The sequence below is a fragment of the Phasianus colchicus genome, chromosome 16 (assembly GCF_987193195.1).
Source record: "Phasianus colchicus chromosome 16, bPhaCol1.hap1.1, whole genome shotgun sequence".
NCBI classification, from domain to species: domain Eukaryota; kingdom Metazoa; phylum Chordata; class Aves; order Galliformes; family Phasianidae; genus Phasianus; species Phasianus colchicus.
Window position 1 is genome coordinate 4,055,243 of NC_143451.1, and position 16,089 is coordinate 4,071,331.

At 56.2% G+C, this 16,089-nt stretch overlaps 2 protein-coding genes across 6 annotated transcripts; both read left to right on the forward strand.

Annotated features, from left to right (window-relative positions):
• The first annotated feature begins 57 nt into the window (after window positions 1–57).
• Window positions 58–4,230, forward strand: LOC116230243 (uncharacterized). Its single transcript, XM_090151640.1, has 3 exons — window positions 58–320; window positions 2,731–3,521; window positions 3,627–4,230. Exons 1-3 carry the CDS (start codon window positions 230–232, stop codon window positions 3,909–3,911), a joined length of 1,167 nt encoding a protein of 388 aa, XP_090007766.1. The 5' UTR covers window positions 58–229; the 3' UTR covers window positions 3,912–4,230.
• A 4,152-nt stretch (window positions 4,231–8,382) lies between these two features.
• On the forward strand, window positions 8,383–15,795 carry HMOX2 (heme oxygenase 2). 5 transcript variants are annotated; one of them, XM_090151641.1, is made up of 6 exons: window positions 8,383–8,512; window positions 11,178–11,288; window positions 12,757–12,874; window positions 13,474–13,965; window positions 14,815–14,935; window positions 15,016–15,795. In XM_090151641.1, exons 2-6 carry the CDS (start codon window positions 11,206–11,208, stop codon window positions 15,141–15,143), a joined length of 942 nt encoding a protein of 313 aa, XP_090007767.1. In that variant the 5' UTR covers window positions 8,383–8,512; window positions 11,178–11,205; the 3' UTR covers window positions 15,144–15,795. The 5 variants fall into 5 exon arrangements, with proteins under 5 accessions (XP_090007767.1, XP_090007768.1, XP_031451108.2 ...); XM_090151642.1 differs by having other exon boundaries at window positions 15,019–15,795; XM_031595248.2 differs by lacking the exon at window positions 8,383–8,512 and adding an exon at window positions 8,556–8,840.
• Window positions 15,796–16,089: the final 294 nt, after the last annotated feature.

The window sequence follows — 16,089 nt, forward strand, 5'->3', positions numbered from 1 at the left end:
CCGCCGCCCTCGGAGGCGAAAGCTCCGCGCGCCATTGGCCGCCGCCGTCACGTGACCCCGCACGCCGGCCGTGCCGGGCGGCTGGCGGTGCCGTTCGTCCCGCAGCGCCCGCGGGGCTGAGGACGCCGTGGCCGAGGCCCGCGCCGGTCGGACCCGCTGTTGTAGCTCCCCGTTACCGGGCGGAGCTGGGCCGGCCTCCCTGCCCGCCTGCAGGACCTCGGGGACGGACATGATCTCCCACGCGGACCCGAAGGCGGAGCGGTGGTTCTCCCGTCTGCGTGCCTGCGAGGGGCGGGCGGCTCTGCGCGGCTGCTGCCCAGGTAAGGCGGTCCGGCTCTGCCTGCACCAACCTGGGCTGTCGGCGGGTGGAGGAGCTGGCCGTGCCGCACCTCCACGTGCCTTGTGGACCTCCTTTGTTTGCTGATCCAGCACGGCACCGAGATCAGCCCAGGCTCAGCACAAGGTGCAGAGCTTCCCCCCTCCCAGCTCCGTTCAGCTGTCATTGCCATCACCTGGCTGGTCAGTGCCCTGACCTTCTGATCCTCGCAGTCTGCATTCGTCTCTTTGGCCCTGAGTGGCATGGAATCACCAGCAGATCTTTCCTCTTCCCCTTTCCCTCCATCACCACGTTATTTTGGGTCGCTCCTTGTGTAGCAGCTTCGTGTCGTCTTCAGTTCACGTGAAGGGCAAATGTTCAGGAATTCTTTTGGACACCACATCTCCCTTGTGCTAAAACAGATGGCGCCTCTGAAGAGCTCTGTGGTTCATAAGGTGAGACTTCTCTTTCCGAAGGCCGTGCTGGCCCTTCCCCAGTGTGCCTTCCTTGGTCATCTGTCACGAAATCTCCTATTCCAGCTTTTGCTCATTTGCTTGGAAGGTCTGCTGGGCTTCCCGCTCCCTGCATGTTGCCTCAAGGCCCCCCTCTGCCATCACATCCAGCCACCTGACAATGAGGTACAACAGCCAGGAGTCCAGCTGCGTTGTGAAGTTCTATGAGCAAGCCCTGCTGGCTTAGACCCAAGCCTAAGCCATGTCTTAGGGATCCCAGGACTGGCCAGAAATGGATGATGCCAGAGAAGGGAATCGGTACACGGTGACACCTCCTCAACGTGCTCATCCTTCCAGTGACTTCCGCTCATCATGATGTTGATTCAACCTTTTACAAACAACTTGTCCTGGGTGCCGGTGAAGATGTCAGATAGGTCAGGCATCAGACAAAAACGGTCGTAGAAGTTCCAGGATGGAGAGCTGGAGCCATTCCAGTAGTCACTGTGATAGGAAGCTTAAAACTTCTGATCTTTCCCAAGTAAGTCTGATGCAGAGGTCAAGAGCTTCACACTGGCCTGCCAAAAATGTCATCCCTTTGGATATCATCATTCGCTTTTCTTCCAGGCCTGGATGGATGTAACAGCAGTCAAATGGAAGCGCCTTCGTGGTGAACAGCAACGCTCCCATTTCTGTTTCTTTCAGGGGATTACATTGATGAAAACCATGAAGGAACCACACCAGATTGCTATGAAAAACCACTTAGGAGTTCTCTGTGAAATCATATTGTGATGTTTTCTTACACTGACTAGAAAGAGGAAGATTGAATAGGTACATATATTGGTTTGGTTAAAAATTGTAGACTCTCCTTCCTTAATTGCCTGCTTACAACTCAGTACTGGCTCTCCTCTTCCAAGGCACACTGTTCCTTATCACAGCTCTGCCAGACCACAGGAAGCATCTGTGGTTTGTGCATCCATCCCACAGGGCCGATATGTTGCCAGTTTATTTCACAAGAGTTTTCAGAGTATCAGGAAACAGCAGTCAAATCTATCCCACTTTAGAAAAAAAACTGGAAGTCTCTGTTTCTGCAGCTTTACTTCTCAGCCCATTCCATATTTTGAGTTTATGTATAGTCAGCAGCAAGTCATCCCTGGAAGTGTAGAGATCGCATGGCAATCTATTGGTCTGGTTGACCTATGTGATGATACATCCATCCCTGGAGGCATTCAAGGCTGGGATGGGTGGGATCCTGGGCAGCCTGGTCCAGTAGTTGGCACCCAGCCCATGGCAGGGGGGTGGAGCTGCATGATCTTTAAGGTCCCCACCAGCCTAAGCTTTTCTGCAATTATCCATGTTGCCATTTCTCCCTCCTGTCTGACTAGTTTAAGGTATAAGCCTGCAAAGCCCACAGCACTGTTGGGGATTCAGGTTTTTGATCCTTTTAGGATGCTCATCAAACCACACTTCAGTAGTGAGCTGGAAACAGTCACTGCTCTGCATAAACGCCCTAGAAATCCCTGCAGGCGCCTTGCCCTGGAAAGGCTTTCAAGTGACCTTGAGCCTGTGTGGCATAGATTTCTGTCAGTGGTGGTTCTCTAAGACTTTGTGAGTAAGAGGGTATTTGCCTGTGCCTGCTGCACGAGGCAGTTCTTTATGGCCTTTCTCTGTCCAGTTTCTAATATTTTTAGATATAATATCCCAGAATAGCAGCTATCTTTTCCATTTGAGCACTAAGCTTTTAGCTGTGATGTGACAGTAAGCCCTGGATAATTTCCAGAGTTTGTTCCTGATGCTGTGAACACTGCAAAATCCCCCGAGAAGGTGTGGGGGGGGGGGATTATCAGAATGTTTTAACCTTAAATTCAAGCTGTTGAATTTTTAGAATTTGGCCCCTTTTGATTTCCCTTGTCCAAGGCTTCCTTTCTTGCATGTGACATTATCTGGATTCTCATTTTCTTACAGCTGAGGATGGGATTGAGAGCAAGAAAGAGAAGAATCCCCACTGGGGCATTCCTGGGTCAGCAAAGCCCGAGGGTTTACTGCCAGCACTTCCCAAGGAGAAGAGCTCTCAGAGTCCTGGACAGGATCTGGCTCACCTACACAAGTCAGAAAGGGTTCAGAAACCTCCCCTGGGGAAGAGGGTGATGGTACGTGGGAAGAGCTTCAGGAGGCTGCCAGATATCATCCAGCAGAGAAATCCTGCTGCGGCGAAACTGACAATATGTGGGGACTGCGGGAAGAGCTTTCGGGTGAGCTCCAACCTCATCCAGCATCGGAGGATCCACACTGGAGAGAAACCCTTCACCTGCACCGACTGCGGGGAGAGCTTCAGGCAGCGCTCACACCTCATCCAGCACCAGAGGACCCACACTGGGGAGCGGCCCTACGCCTGTGCCGAGTGCGGGAAGAGCTTCAGCATGAGCTCCAAACTGATCCGCCACCAGGTAACCCATACAGGGGAGAAGCCCTACAAATGCACAGAGTGTGGGAAATGCTTCTCTGGGAACTCTCAGCTTGTCCAGCACCGACGAGTGCACACCGGGGAGAAACCCTATGAGTGCAGTGAGTGCGGGAAGAGCTTCAGCGTGAGCTCAGCCCTCACGCGGCACCAGCGGGTTCACAGCGGGGAGAAACCCTACAAGTGTGCGGAGTGCGGGAAGAGCTTCAGCCAGAGCTCCGAGCTCATGAAGCACCAGCGGGTTCACAGCGGGGAGAAACCCTACGAGTGCTCCGAGTGCGGGAAGAGCTTCGCGGTGAGTTCTGCCCTTATCCAGCACCGGCGGTTCCACCTGGGCGAGCGCCCTTACGGCTGCAGCGAGTGCGGGAAGAGCTTCACGGTGAGCTCTCACCTCATCCAGCACCGCCGCTTCCACACCGGGGAGCGGCCCTTCGAGTGTGCGGAGTGCGGGAAGAGCTTCTTGTGGAGGTCAGCCCTGCTCCGTCACCGCAGGGTCCACACCGGGGAGAGGCCCTACGCCTGCTCCGACTGCGGGGACAGCTTTCGGCAGAGCGCCCACCTCATCCAGCACCGCCGCATCCACAGCGGGGAGCGGCCCTACAGCTGTGCTGACTGCGGGAAGGGCTTCACCGTCAGCTCCGCGCTGCTCCGGCACCAGCACATCCACCGGGCCGGGGAGCCCTAGGAGGACCGAGGGCGTGCGGTGGTTTGGCCCGATGCTTGCTGCCATCCCTGGGAGCAGAGCCCAGCGTCTCTCTCTCTCTCTCCTTTTGCTATTGAATGTGCTGCTTGTGGGGGGTGAAAGCGGTTTCTTTTTAAGAGAACAAATCCTGAAAGGTAGAGGTGGAGGAAGGCTGCAAAGAGCTGAAGTGGAGGTGGGGGGAAGGAGGTGGGAGAGCTCTTGGCAGAGAAGGGAGTCATTTGAGAAGGGCAGAATATCGGTGTACTTTAGAGGAAGGGAAATACGCCTCCTCTCCTCTCCTCTCCTCTCCTCTCCTCTCCTCTCCTCTCCTCTCCTCTCCTCTCCTCTCCTCTCCTCTCCTCTCCTCTCCTCTCCTCTCCTCTCCTCTCCTCTCCTCTCCTCTCCTCTCCTCTCCTCTCCTCTCCTCTCCTCTCCTCTCCTCTCCTCTCCTCTCCTCTCCTCTCCTCTCCTCCCATATATTTCCCCTCCCCACCTCTCCCCTCCCCTCCCCTCCTCTCTCTTTTTCTCCCCTCCCCTCCCCTCCCTCTCCTCTCTCTCCCCTCCCCTCCCTCTCCTCTCTCTCTCCCCTCCCCTCCCTCTCCTCTCTCTCTCCCCTCCCCTCCCTCTCCTCTCTCTCTCCCCTCCCCTCCCTCTCCTCTCTCTCTCCCGTCCCCTCCCTCTCCTCTCTCTCTCCCCTCCCCTCCCTCTCCTCTCTCTCTCCCCTCCCCTCCCTCTCCTCTCTCTCTCCCCTCCCCTCCCTCTCCTCTCTCTCTCCCCTCCCCTCCCTCTCCTCTCTCTCTCCCCTCCCCTCCCTCTCCTCTCTCTCTCCCCTCCCCTCCCTCTCCTCTCTCTCTCCCCTCCCCTCCCCTCCCTCTCCTCTCTCTCTCCCCTCCCCTCCCCTCCCTCTCCTCTCTCTCTCCCCTCCCCTCCCCTCCCTCTCCTCTCTCTCTCCCCTCCCCTCCCTCTCCTCTCTCTCTCCCCTCCCCTCCCTCTCCTCTCTCTCCCCTCCCCTCCCTCTCCTCTCTCTCTCCCCTCCCCTCCCCTCCCTCTCCTCTCTCTCTCCCCTCCCCTCCCCTCCCTCTCCTCTCTCTCTCCCCTCCCCTCCCTCTCCTCTCTCTCTCCCCTCCCCTCCCTCTCCTCTCTCTCTCCCCTCCCCTCCCTCTCCTCTCTCTCTCCCCTCCCCTCCCTCTCCTCTCTCTCTCCCCTCCCCTCCCCTCCCTCTCCTCTCTCTCTCCCCTCCCCTCCCTCTCCTCTCTCTCTCCCCTCCCCTCCCTCTCCTCTCTCTCTCCCCTCCCCTCCCTCTCCTCTCTCTCTCCCCTCCCCTCCCTCTCCTCTCTCTCTCCCCTCCCCTCCCCTCCCTCTCCTCTCTCTCTCCCCTCCCCTCCCTCTCCTCTCTCTCTCCCCTCCCCTCCCTCTCCTCTCTCTCTCCCCTCCCCTCCCTCTCCTCTCTCTCTCCCCTCCCCTCCCTCTCCTCTCTCTCTCCCGTCCCCTCCCTCTCCTCTCTCTCTCCCCTCCCCTCCCTCTCCTCTCTCTCTCTCTCCCCTCCCCTCCCTCTCCTCTCTCTCTCTCTCCCCTCCCCTCCCTCTCCTCTCTCTCTCTCTCCCCTCCCCTCCCTCTCCTCTCTCTCTCTCTCCCCTCCCCTCCCTCTCTCTCTCTCCCCTCCCCTCCCTCTCTCTCTCTCTCCCCTCCCCTCCCTCTCTCTATCTCCCCTCCCCTCCCTCTCCTCTCTCCCCTCCCCTCCCTCTCCTCTCTCCCCTCCCCTCCCTCTCCTCTCTCCCCTCCCCTCCCTCTCCTCTCTCCCCTCCCCTCCCTCTCCCCTCCCCTCCCTCTCCCCTCCCCTCTCTCTCTCCCCTCCCCTCCCTCTCCTCTCTCTCTCCCCTCCCCTCCCCTCCCTCTCCTCTCTCTCTCCCCTCCCCTCCCTCTCCTCTCTCTCTCCCCTCCCCTCCCTCTCCTCTCTCTCTCCCCTCCCCTCCCTCTCCTCTCTCTCTCCCCTCCCCTCCCTCTCCTCTCTCTCTCCCCTCCCCTCCCTCTCCTCTCTCTCTCCCCTCCCCTCCCTCTCCTCTCTCTCTCCCCTCCCCTCCCTCTCCTCTCTCTCTCCCCTCCCTCTCCTCTCTCTCTCTCCCCTCCCCTCCCTCTCCTCTCTCTCTCTCTCCCCTCCCCTCCCTCTCCTCTCTCTCTCTCTCCCCTCCCCTCCCTCTCCTCTCTCTCTCTCTCCCCTCCCCTCCCTCTCCTCTCTCTCTCTCCCCTCCCCTCCCTCTCTCTCTCTCTCCCCTCCCCTCCCTCTCTCTATCTCCCCTCCCCTCCCTCTCCTCTCTCCCCTCCCCTCCCTCTCCTCTCTCCCCTCCCCTCCCTCTCCTCTCTCCCCTCCCCTCCCTCTCCTCTCTCCCCTCCCCTCCCTCTCCTCTCTCCCCTCCCCTCCCTCTCCTCTCTCCCCTCCCCTCCCTCTCCCCTCCCCTCCCTCTCCCCTCCCCTCCCTCTCCCCTCCCTCTCTCTCCCCTCCCCTCCCTCTCCCCTCCCTCTCCCCTCCCTCTCCCCTCCCCTCCCCTCCCTCTCCCCTCCCTCTCCCCTCCCTCTCCCCTCCCCTCCCTCTCCCCTCCCTCTCCCCTCCCTCCCTCTCCCCTCCCTCTCTCTCCCCTCCCCTCCCCCCTCCCTCTCTCTCCCCTCCCCTCCCCCCTCCCTCTCTCTCCCCTCCCCTCCCTCTCCCCTCCCTCTCCCCTCCCCTCCCTCTCCCCTCCCTCTCCCCTCCCTCTCCCCTCCCTCTCTCTCCCCTCCCCTCCCTCTCCCCTCCCTCTCTCTCCCCTCCCCTCCCCCTCCCTCTCTCTCCCCTCCCCTCCCTCTCCTCTCTCTCTCTCCCCTCCCCTCCCTCTCCTCTCTCTCTCTCTCCCCTCCCCTCCCTCTCCTCTCTCTCTCTCTCCCCTCCCCTCCCCTCTCTCTCTCTCCCCTCCCTCTCCCCTCCCTCTCTCTCCCCTCCCTCTCCCCTCCCTCTCTCTCCCCTCCCCTCCCTCTCCCCTCCCTCTCCCCTCCCTCTCCCCTCCCTCTCTCTCCCCTCCCCTCCCTCTCCCCTCCCTCTCTCTCCCCTCCCCTCCCTCTCCCCTCCCTCTCTCTCCCCTCCCCTCCCTCTCCCCTCCCTCTCTCTCCCCTCCCCTCCCTCTCCCCTCCCTCTCCTCCCTCTCCCCTCCCTCTCTCTCCCCTCCCCTCCCTCTCCTCTCTCTCTCTCTCCCCTCCCCTCCCTCTCCTCTCTCTCTCTCTCCCCTCCCCTCCCTCTCCTCTCTCTCTCTCCCCTCCCCTCCCTCTCCTCTCTCTCTCTCTCCCCTCCCCTCCCTCTCCTCTCTCTCTCCCCTCCCCTCCCTCTCCTCTCTCTCTCTCCCCTCCCCTCCCTCTCCTCTCTCTCTCTCTCCCCTCCCCTCCCTCTCCTCTCTCTCTCTCTCCCCTCCCCTCCCTCTCCTCTCTCTCTCTCTCCCCTCCCCTCCCTCTCCTCTCTCTCTCTCTCCCCTCCCCTCCCTCTCCTCTCTCTCTCTCTCCCCTCCCCTCCCTCTCCTCTCTCTCTCTCTCCCCTCCCCTCCCTCTCCTCTCTCTCTCTCCCCTCCCCTCCCTCTCCTCTCTCTCTCTCCCCTCCCCTCCCTCTCCTCTCTCTCTCTCTCTCTCCCCTCCCTCTCCTCTCTCTCTCTCTCCCCTCCCCTCCCCTCCCTCTCCTCTCTCTCTCTTTCCCCTCCCCTCCCTCTCCTCTCTCTCTCCCCTCCCCTCCCTCTCCTCTCCTTTCCCTCTCCCCTCCGAACCGACAGAGGGAGGGATCTCAGAGCCTGCAAAGCTCTGATTTGGGTAAAGAAAAGCTGCTTTCTTCCGTGGCTCTGATTGACCTTCTCCAGTCTGAGTGCTGTGCCCGTAGCATGGAGAAGTCCAAAGCCCCGTGCTGCTGCCAACCATGGCTGTGTCTGACGGTGTGCCGGATCACTGAGCAGTTGGTCTGAGTGTCCGTCTGTCTGTCCGTAGCCTGCGGGCTGCTCTGGGCTCTGCATGGGGCTCCTTTTGGGGCCGTCCCTTCGCCGGGCTGTGGGCGGAGCAGCCGCACGGCGCTCCCTGAGGGCGTCCCCGACTTTCAGCTTTGAAGACGTGAGAGTCGAGCGCTCTTTCCGAATGTGAATAAGCATTAAATCGTACGTTAATGAGGTTTAATTATTTCTAAAACTTATAAATAAAACCCTTCATTAAAAAGCATTTTCGCCGTGCATCTTTAGCCCCCACCGTGTAGCCTGGGCTTTGTTCCTGCCATCCTCGCTTACGTTTCATCTCGCAGCGGAGCAGCCGGATCAGCTCCGGACGCGAACTCGGTGCCGTGCGGTCACGTGCTCAGCCGATCGGCCGCGCGGGTCGGAGGGCGCGCCGCCGTCCGCGCCTGCGCAGCGTCAAACCGGGGGCGGGGCTTGCCGTGACGTCCGATGTCGCCATTGGCTGCCGACGAGGTGGGGCAGAGCGGAAGCGCGAGCCCCCGCTGTGACGTCAGCCGCCTCCTCCAATCACAGCTCTCTCTCGCGGGGTAAATGCGGGCCGGCGGCGCCGAGCCTTTGTCTTGCGCCGCGGGGCACAGCGCGAGCGGGCGGCGGCGGGTGAGTGCGCGGCGCTTCTCCATGGCAACGCGGCCGGGCCGGGGCCGCGCTGAGGTAGCGGTGACCCGGGGCGCGGCCGGGCTGAGGCCTCGGGGCGCGTCGCGGTGCCCAGGGGCGCTCGCGGTGTCTGCCGGCCCCTTCCTAGCGCTGTCTGGGTACCGGGCCTGCGGGCCGGGCTGGCGGTGGCGGAGCGGTCGTGGGGCCGCACCGCGCTGCCTTCGTCGGGACGGTGGCGGCTGCGGAGGCGCTGCTGCTGTGCTGTCGGGTGAGACGGGCGCCTCGTTCGGGCCTCACCGCTCCACGCGCTGCTGCGTTTCGTCCATCGGCCGTAAGTGCTGCTGCTCGGCCCGGAGCGAGGCTCTTCTATCCGCGTGTGTCGCACTGCGCTGCCCGACAGGACGCGACCCGTGAGGGCTGCCTGCTGAACGGCAGGGCTGCACAGCTGACCTGTGGTCTCAGCAGGTGCTTCCTTCCTGCCTCAATCAGTGCGCTGACCTGCTGGACTGCGGCTCTGGGAGACAGAAGTGGTGTTTGCTTGGGCTCGGAATACGACCCAGCTCCAGGTGGAGCCTTAAATCCAGGTGGGATCTGGTAACGCAGCTGTTTGTGCCGTGGGTCTCTGTTTCCAGCTGCCCTACCCAGCAGGAGGAGGAGGGGTGAAGCTGCCCCAAGTTATTTAGTCATGACCTCAAGCCTGGAGTTCTGGGGTCTGTCCCCCCCAACCCACCTTCAGAGATGTTTGGGTAGGTGCAGTCGTGCTCTGCTGCTTTAAAGCGAGGATCCTAGCTGTGTGCATTTGGAGTCGTGTGCTGGTCGAATAGCGGAGATGAGCTCTGTATTGAGTGGTTGTTCTGTCGGCTACTGAGCTGATGAGAGTGTCTGAGCGAAGCCAGGACTTCCAGTCTTGCTTCCGTACTGCAGCAGTGCCTCTTGGATTCCTTCAGAAGGCATAGAATTATTCACGTTGAGTATCTGAGAACAACAGCCATGCATGTTGAGTGTGAAGCTTGCTGTGCAATTGTGTGTAGAGGAAAACAAACTGCTGGCTAGACGAGGTGGGGATATTTTACAGGAGGGACTGAGTGCTGTTATTGGAAAAGAAATATTTGGAGCGCTGAGCTGTTCTGTACCAAATCTTCTCCAGCCCTCCTGTCCTGTGGCTGCTGGATCCCTCCCAGGCAGGCTGCTGGGGACTGTGTTTACTCTGAATGTCAGCCAGGAGCTTCATAGCAAATGAAGCAATGCTCCAACCCCTGAAGCACCAGCAGGCAGCTGCTGGGAGCTCCCCCTGTATGCGTAGGACACTGCCTCTTTCAGAGGAGTGAGTGCTCCAGGAGAACGTTGCTTTGACCAGTGACTGCGTTGTGGGATTTCAGTTGCTGAGGGTTTGCAGTGACAGGGGAGTTAAAATGTTTTTATTTTCCTCTCCTCTGAGTTCTCCTACGGTGTCATCATACTGCAAAAGGTGCAGATTTGATTGGTGCTGCCTTGTCTCCAATTCATGGCTCATCAAGGAGGTGTCTGTACTAGAGACTGTATTGGGAGAAATTAAACTTCCTTCTTTTCCTGTACATGTACTGTCTTCAAAGCGTGCTAAAGCACTGGCTTCATTGCTGTTTTGTTATGGAGATGAGCATCACAAGCTGAGCTTCCCCAAAAAAGACATGGGAGGTGCAAGTCCGAGAGCACTTGGTCCTTAAATGATTTTTTACATGTTAACTCCTTCCAAGGGTAGGAGGGTAGTGGGGCTGTGGGACTCTTACCTCACACGACTTTTCCTACTGCACGGGGCTACCTCATGTCACAGAGCAGTGCATTTTAGTCCTGCATGGTCCTGATCTGTGCTGCCTCCTGAGCCAGGCTGTCAGGGTGAGCAGGAGGGCTGTCTGAGCGCAGGTGGAGATTTCACCCTGGTAATGTGCCCCAGCTGTGTGCTGTGCTATACCACACCTGGGGATGTGTCATCAGCCCCAGCTGCTCTGTGGGACAGAGCTCTGCAGGGTGTCCAGGGCACCTGAGAGGGTTAGAAGTGGGTGAGGAACTGGAGGGCAGTTAATTTATAACTAGCATGCTTTGTGTTTGCATCTTGTGAGAGTGGAGCCACCAACTGTTCTGCCAGCTTAGGCTCTGTGTGAGCTTGCTTGGCTTGCTCTCACTTGTTTATCTGGTCTGCTCTCCTCCTGTCCCCAGATGCTGCCCATCAGGGAGGCCTGAACTCAGTGTTGGGAGGAGAGCTGACTCCCTTATAGCTCTGGTTTGCTGAAGAGCCAGGAGGAAGCTTAGCTCCTTGCTCATCTGGCAAGGCTGCCTGTAATTTGGGGGAGTAATCAGCACAAAGCTGATTACAGCTCCATTTTATAAATGGGATGCCTGGATTTATGGCCAAGCCAGAGCGTTCAGCTGGTATAAGCCAAGTATCTTGCTCCTGGCTCTGGGTACTTCTTGTGCGTGCTGCTACATCACATGAGAAAGAAGATCTACCTCTGCTTTGGAACAATCTTCTCTGTTGCAGGGAAGGCTCTTGTGAAAACATCTGGTGGCTGCTCCTCACCACCCCGCATGGTGGTGCAGCTGCAAGGCTCCCTGCTGGACTGTGTTTCCTCCCCATTATTGCTTTTGTTAAGGCAGCTTCCCTCTAAAATCCCTCTCTAATCTTGCCTTTCAGTGTCTCCGATCTGTAGAACAGACCAGCAATGCCATCAGTTATGGAGAATTCAGAAGGAGGAGATGAAGGGGAAAGCTTACGCTATGAGGAAATGGAAGATGACAATGTCAGGTGAGTGCTGCTGGCATTGTCTGGTAATGTGGCACAGAGCTGGGTTTGGGCAAGGCAGGGCATATCAAACTCGAGTTCAGTGATCTACTTGCTCATCTGTGGTGTTCTCCAGCTGAAAACCAGTCCAGCCAGGACTGAGGCTGCTCTGCAGTTGAGGGTGTACATTACTACAGAGTAGGAACAAATGCAAAGGCTGCAAAGGAGCAAAGGCTGTTCTTGTAAGCTGATGTAGACAGAGCAAGTTCTGCAGAACTTCTTCAAAGGTACACAAAATTTTTGGTTATCCCTCCAAACAACAAATAGCTGCACTCAAAGCATTCTAAATTGTACTTTATAAGGAAAGTTTTCCTTTATATGAAAATGAGAAGGGTGAGTAGGGTGGTTCCAGAATACTGAAGTGAGCTGATTGATTGCTCTCTGACTTGACAGGCTCAGCTTCATGAGAGGTTAATGCTCCCTGGCTCTCCTGTTGTGTTCAGGTCTTGTCTAAGCTGTTACTTGCATGAGTACGGAGCGTTCAAAATGTCTTTTTTTACAGCTAACATAAACGTGCTGTCTGTAGCAAACCAGCCATAAAAACAGGGTAAGGTGCACTGTGGCATCATTTTGTGGGTGTAGGTGTTGATAACTACTGAATTCCAGGTATGTGCAGTAGCTGTGATCCAAGATCATAAGTTTTTTTAGAAGGAGAGCTTGTGGAAACATGCGAAGACAGCATATTTCAGGATGAATACTTTTTAAAGATTGTTCCTGCCCTGTTTTGTCAGTGGTTCTCATCTTTTCTCCAGTGATTGCTCGGAGAGGTTGTGGATGCCCCATCCCTGGAGGCATTCAAGGCCAGGCTGGATGTGGCTCTGGGCATCCTGGTCTGCTGGTTGGCGACCCTGCACATAGCAGGGGGTTGGAATGAGATGATCTTTGAGGTCCTTTTCAACCCATGCCATTCTGAGATGATTAATGCAATACCCTTGGTGCCCCAGTCAGAAAAGCTCAAGTTCTGCCTGTGTGTGTCCATCCACTCCTACTCAAGGCTGTCTTCTTCTGCAGAGAGACCCAGAAATATACTAGCAAGGCCTTACTGCTCTTTATCCTGTCCTGGTAGTTGCCCTTGATATGCTCAGGGTCTCCTTTAGTGTTGTGACTCAGGGTTGAGAGTGAAAGCACCAGTGCAAGGAATTGAGAATCCTTCACAATTTCTCCAGCATTCTGGGTCAAAGCCCCTGCTCAGCACCAGGACTCCTGAGTGAATTCTAGCTCAGGTGGGAGCCCTGACTGCTGCCATCCTGACACTTTCTGGGGGTGATGGTGGTTCCAGCCAGCAGGGCTGGACCAAAGGATCCCTGTTGTGAACCTGCACCAGACTAAGCCTGGGATGGCGAGGCTGGAGGGTCCTTCCAAACTCAGCGAGGACAAACTCATGACTGTATGTGGAAGTGGAGTGAAAGGAGCTCTCCCTGCTTGCCTGCAGCCCCACTGACCTTTCAGAGCTGCTGAAGGAGGGGACTAAGGAATCCCACGACCGTGCAGAGAATACTCAGTTTGTCAAAGACTTCCTGAAAGGACGGATCAAGAAGGAGCTCTTCAAGGTGAGTGTGGCTCTGCTGCCTTGGCAGAGGAACTTTGTTATACTTCATGACTATAGCTGGGGACTTGCTGAGGCAGAACACCACAGGCCCATGTGTAGGGGTAGATGGGGGGCGGGGGGGAAACTGATTTCTAGATGGCATGGCTGAATGGCCACAACTACTGGAGGGCCCTGTCCTGCTCAGTGTGTCTAACAGCTGGAACTCGGGATGGCGAGGAGCATGCTGGCCCAGAAGAATTTCACTTAGGTGGAAGTGCTGGCTTTCTGGCTGCTTGGGGCAGCTGCAGCATGTCTACCAGTGGCAAAAGCTCTGTGCTTATGGAGCAAAATCCGTGTGGGCTTTTTCAGGTCAGTGTTCTCTGTTCTGAGCAGAAGAGATGATGTGGGGTACTGTCTTGGCACAGTCAGTCTTTGGCTGTTGGTGTGAATGATACCTTTAGGATGAAGCTAGTCCCTGTGCCTAGTACAGGCTCTCCAGGCTGGTTTTGTGTCAAGCCTGGGGTTTCCTTGTGTAGCCCAGTTCCATGAAGGGATGGAGTAGTCACAAGGTGCGATCTGCAATAGAGCAAACAACTTATGTTCACTGTGCTTTGTCCACAGCTGGCTACCACAGCACTTTACTTCACATACTGTGCTCTGGAAGAAGAAATGGATCGCAATAAGGACAACCCAGTGTTTGCTCCTCTATATTTCCCTCTAGAGCTTCACCGGAAAGAAGCATTGATCAAAGACATGAAATATTTCTATGGAGAAGACTGGAAAGAGAAAATACAGTGTTCAGATGCAACTCGGCAATATGTGGACAGAATCCATCATGTGGGACAGCATGAGCCTGAGTTGCTAGTGGCTCATGCTTACACACGCTACATGGGGGACCTCTCAGGTGGCCAAGTGCTGAAGAAGGTAGCCCAGAGGGCCCTCAAGTTGCCCATTACTGAGGAAGGGATCCAGTTCTACACATTTGAAAACATTTCCAATGCACAGAAGTTCAAGCAGCTGTACAGAGCAAGGCTGAATGCTCTAGACTTGGACAAGAACTGCAAGGAACGGATTGTGGAAGAGGCCAACAAAGCTTTCAGATTTAACATGGAGGTACTAAATTCCTTGTGTCCATAGTGGTTTGTCTGAGATACCAGATGAAGGGATTCTGGTGGAAAGGATATTGTGCCTTTGCTGCTTGGGATCCTAGTCTGAATAGATCTTTCACTAGTTTAAGGAGTTGAGGTTGGTATTGGGCAGGAATTCATGTCATAAACTCCAACGGAATCTTTGAGCCTGAGCTGAGATGACTTCACTGCAAGATTTCCATGAACTTGTGTGGCTTTGAAGTAGAGGTGGGAACAGAGCTCTCTGAGATGGCTTTACTCAGTCTGAGTGCAGTGCATCACGTCTCACCTGTGGGGTGGTCAGAAATGTTTGTAACCCTGTTACTGCCCAAAGTGTTTGCCAGTTATAAAACATGACTGAGCTTCAGCAGGGGATGAACATAGGCATAGTTACCAGATGTGAGCTGTAACCTCTGCTTGGAGTATGTCACTGGTCTCAGCTGATCTGAAGTGAGGTGGGATATGGTAAGCTCCTTCATCAGGGTCCTTACAGAAGCCCTCCAGCAGAGGTAGAAGGGACTGCACAAACGGGAGCAGTAATCCCAGAGAGGGTCTGGCAGCAGGGAGGGGAGGGCTCTTTGCCCCATACTCCCACGTGCAGCAGGTAACCTGATGGTTTTGGTATTGGCTGTGCCTTCTCAGAGCTGTAGTGCATGCCAGATAAGGCGTAACCACATCTGCCTGCAAGGCACTCTGAAATGAGTATCAAATGCTGTATTTGGGATCTGGGTGGAGGCAGGTAGAAGCAGCTATTGCCAGTTCTCTGCATTCTCCATGGGTCTGTATGGCAGCTGTCTGGTTTTGCTCACTCCATGCTTACTGTGCCTGCTTGCAGGTATTTGATGAACTGGACAAGATCGGCAGGTCGCTGGTGGAAGAAGCCCAAGATGGAGGTGTTCCAGTCCACGATGGGAAAGGAGACATACGTAAATGCCCTTACTATGCAGACAAGCTGGGTAGGCTTGGGGTGATGCAAGGACTGCCATGTGAATGTGGCAGAGGACTTGCAGCACTAATAAGGCTTTCTTTATTCTAGCAGGCAATGCAGCAGCTGGTTGTCCCTATCACACTGTTGTGGCCTTGGCAAAGCAACCCATCGTGCAACTGATCCTGGCGGCTTGTGTTGCTGTGGCAGCAGGAGCTGCAGCGTGGTACGTGATGTGATGCCAAGCCTGGTGCCTGGCCCTAAGTGGTGGTGAGGGGAGAGACACACCCTGCCCTTGTTTGAACTACTCCCTTGCCGCTGGTGGAGTTGACTTCAGGGAAATAAAGCAGGGAGAGGGTAAAAACCCAGGGGGACTATCCAAGACTTCTTGCACACCAATAATGCAAGCACTGTAATGCAATGTCTTTAGCTAACTAGTGTACAGAACTGATCTGGTAAGAAGATGTGAAGATTCCAGTTCAACACTACTCTATGCTGGCTGGAGCAGCTTTTAAAGCTAGAGATGTCTTGTCCTGTAGTGGCAAAGCCTTCACATGCTTGGCTTTTCATCTCTTTGGCTGGAGCAGTCTTTGGAGGGAATTTCCTGCCCTGGGCTGCAACCCAAGAATGTGTCATCGGTCTTCTCTGAGAAGAGTACTCAAGTTTCCTACCCTGAGAAACAAACATTTGTCATGCTCTGGTGGCTATGCTGTGGGTCCGTTAGCTCAAAGGAGTGACCCAGGGACCAAGCATAACTCGTGTTGGATGGAGCTCACTGGGTGAGGGGACCAAATGTGTGGGTTGCTGGTATGAAGGTGTCAAATGTGTATTGTGCAACATCGATTTGTCTTTGCTGAAGCCTTGATTGGAATAAAAAGCTGCTGTGCTATAGTTGGGGAAAGTCAGAGGGCCATCTGTAGGAGTTTAGGTCCAGGGGGGGCATATGGAAGGCTGGGGAGGAGGTCTCTGTGGAGAAGCAGGGTGGATAAAGACTTACCCACTTAGTTTTCTGACTCGTGCGCATCCAGAGGTCCTCCTGTCCTTACAGTCCACCCTCTCACTGCTGCCTCTTGAGTTCTTCCTAGCTCCTGTGCGGAGGTGACTTGGTAGCCCAGGAACCCCTCTGCCTTCCAGTGCTGTCTTTGATGAGCAGTTGGACTGAAGAAGGGATACCCGAGTGTGGAG

Bases quoted from the DNA above. Each gene is read 5' to 3' on its own strand.
- LOC116230243 (XM_090151640.1), top strand. From the start codon at position 230: ATGATCTCCCACGCGGACCCGAAGGCGGAGCGGTGGTTCTCCCGTCTG. The intron at 321-2,730 runs GTAAGGCGGTCC...ATTTTCTTACAG, and splicing joins TCTGCGCGGCTGCTGCCCAG to CTGAGGATGGGATTGAGAGC. The intron at 3,522-3,626 runs GTGAGTTCTGCC...CACCTCATCCAG, and splicing joins AGTGCGGGAAGAGCTTCGCG to CACCGCCGCTTCCACACCGG.
- HMOX2 (XM_090151641.1), top strand. From the start codon at position 11,206: ATGCCATCAGTTATGGAGAATTCAGAAGGAGGAGATGAAGGGGAAAGC. The intron at 12,875-13,473 runs GTGAGTGTGGCT...CTTTGTCCACAG, and splicing joins TCAAGAAGGAGCTCTTCAAG to CTGGCTACCACAGCACTTTA. The intron at 13,966-14,814 runs GTACTAAATTCC...GCCTGCTTGCAG, and splicing joins CTTTCAGATTTAACATGGAG to GTATTTGATGAACTGGACAA.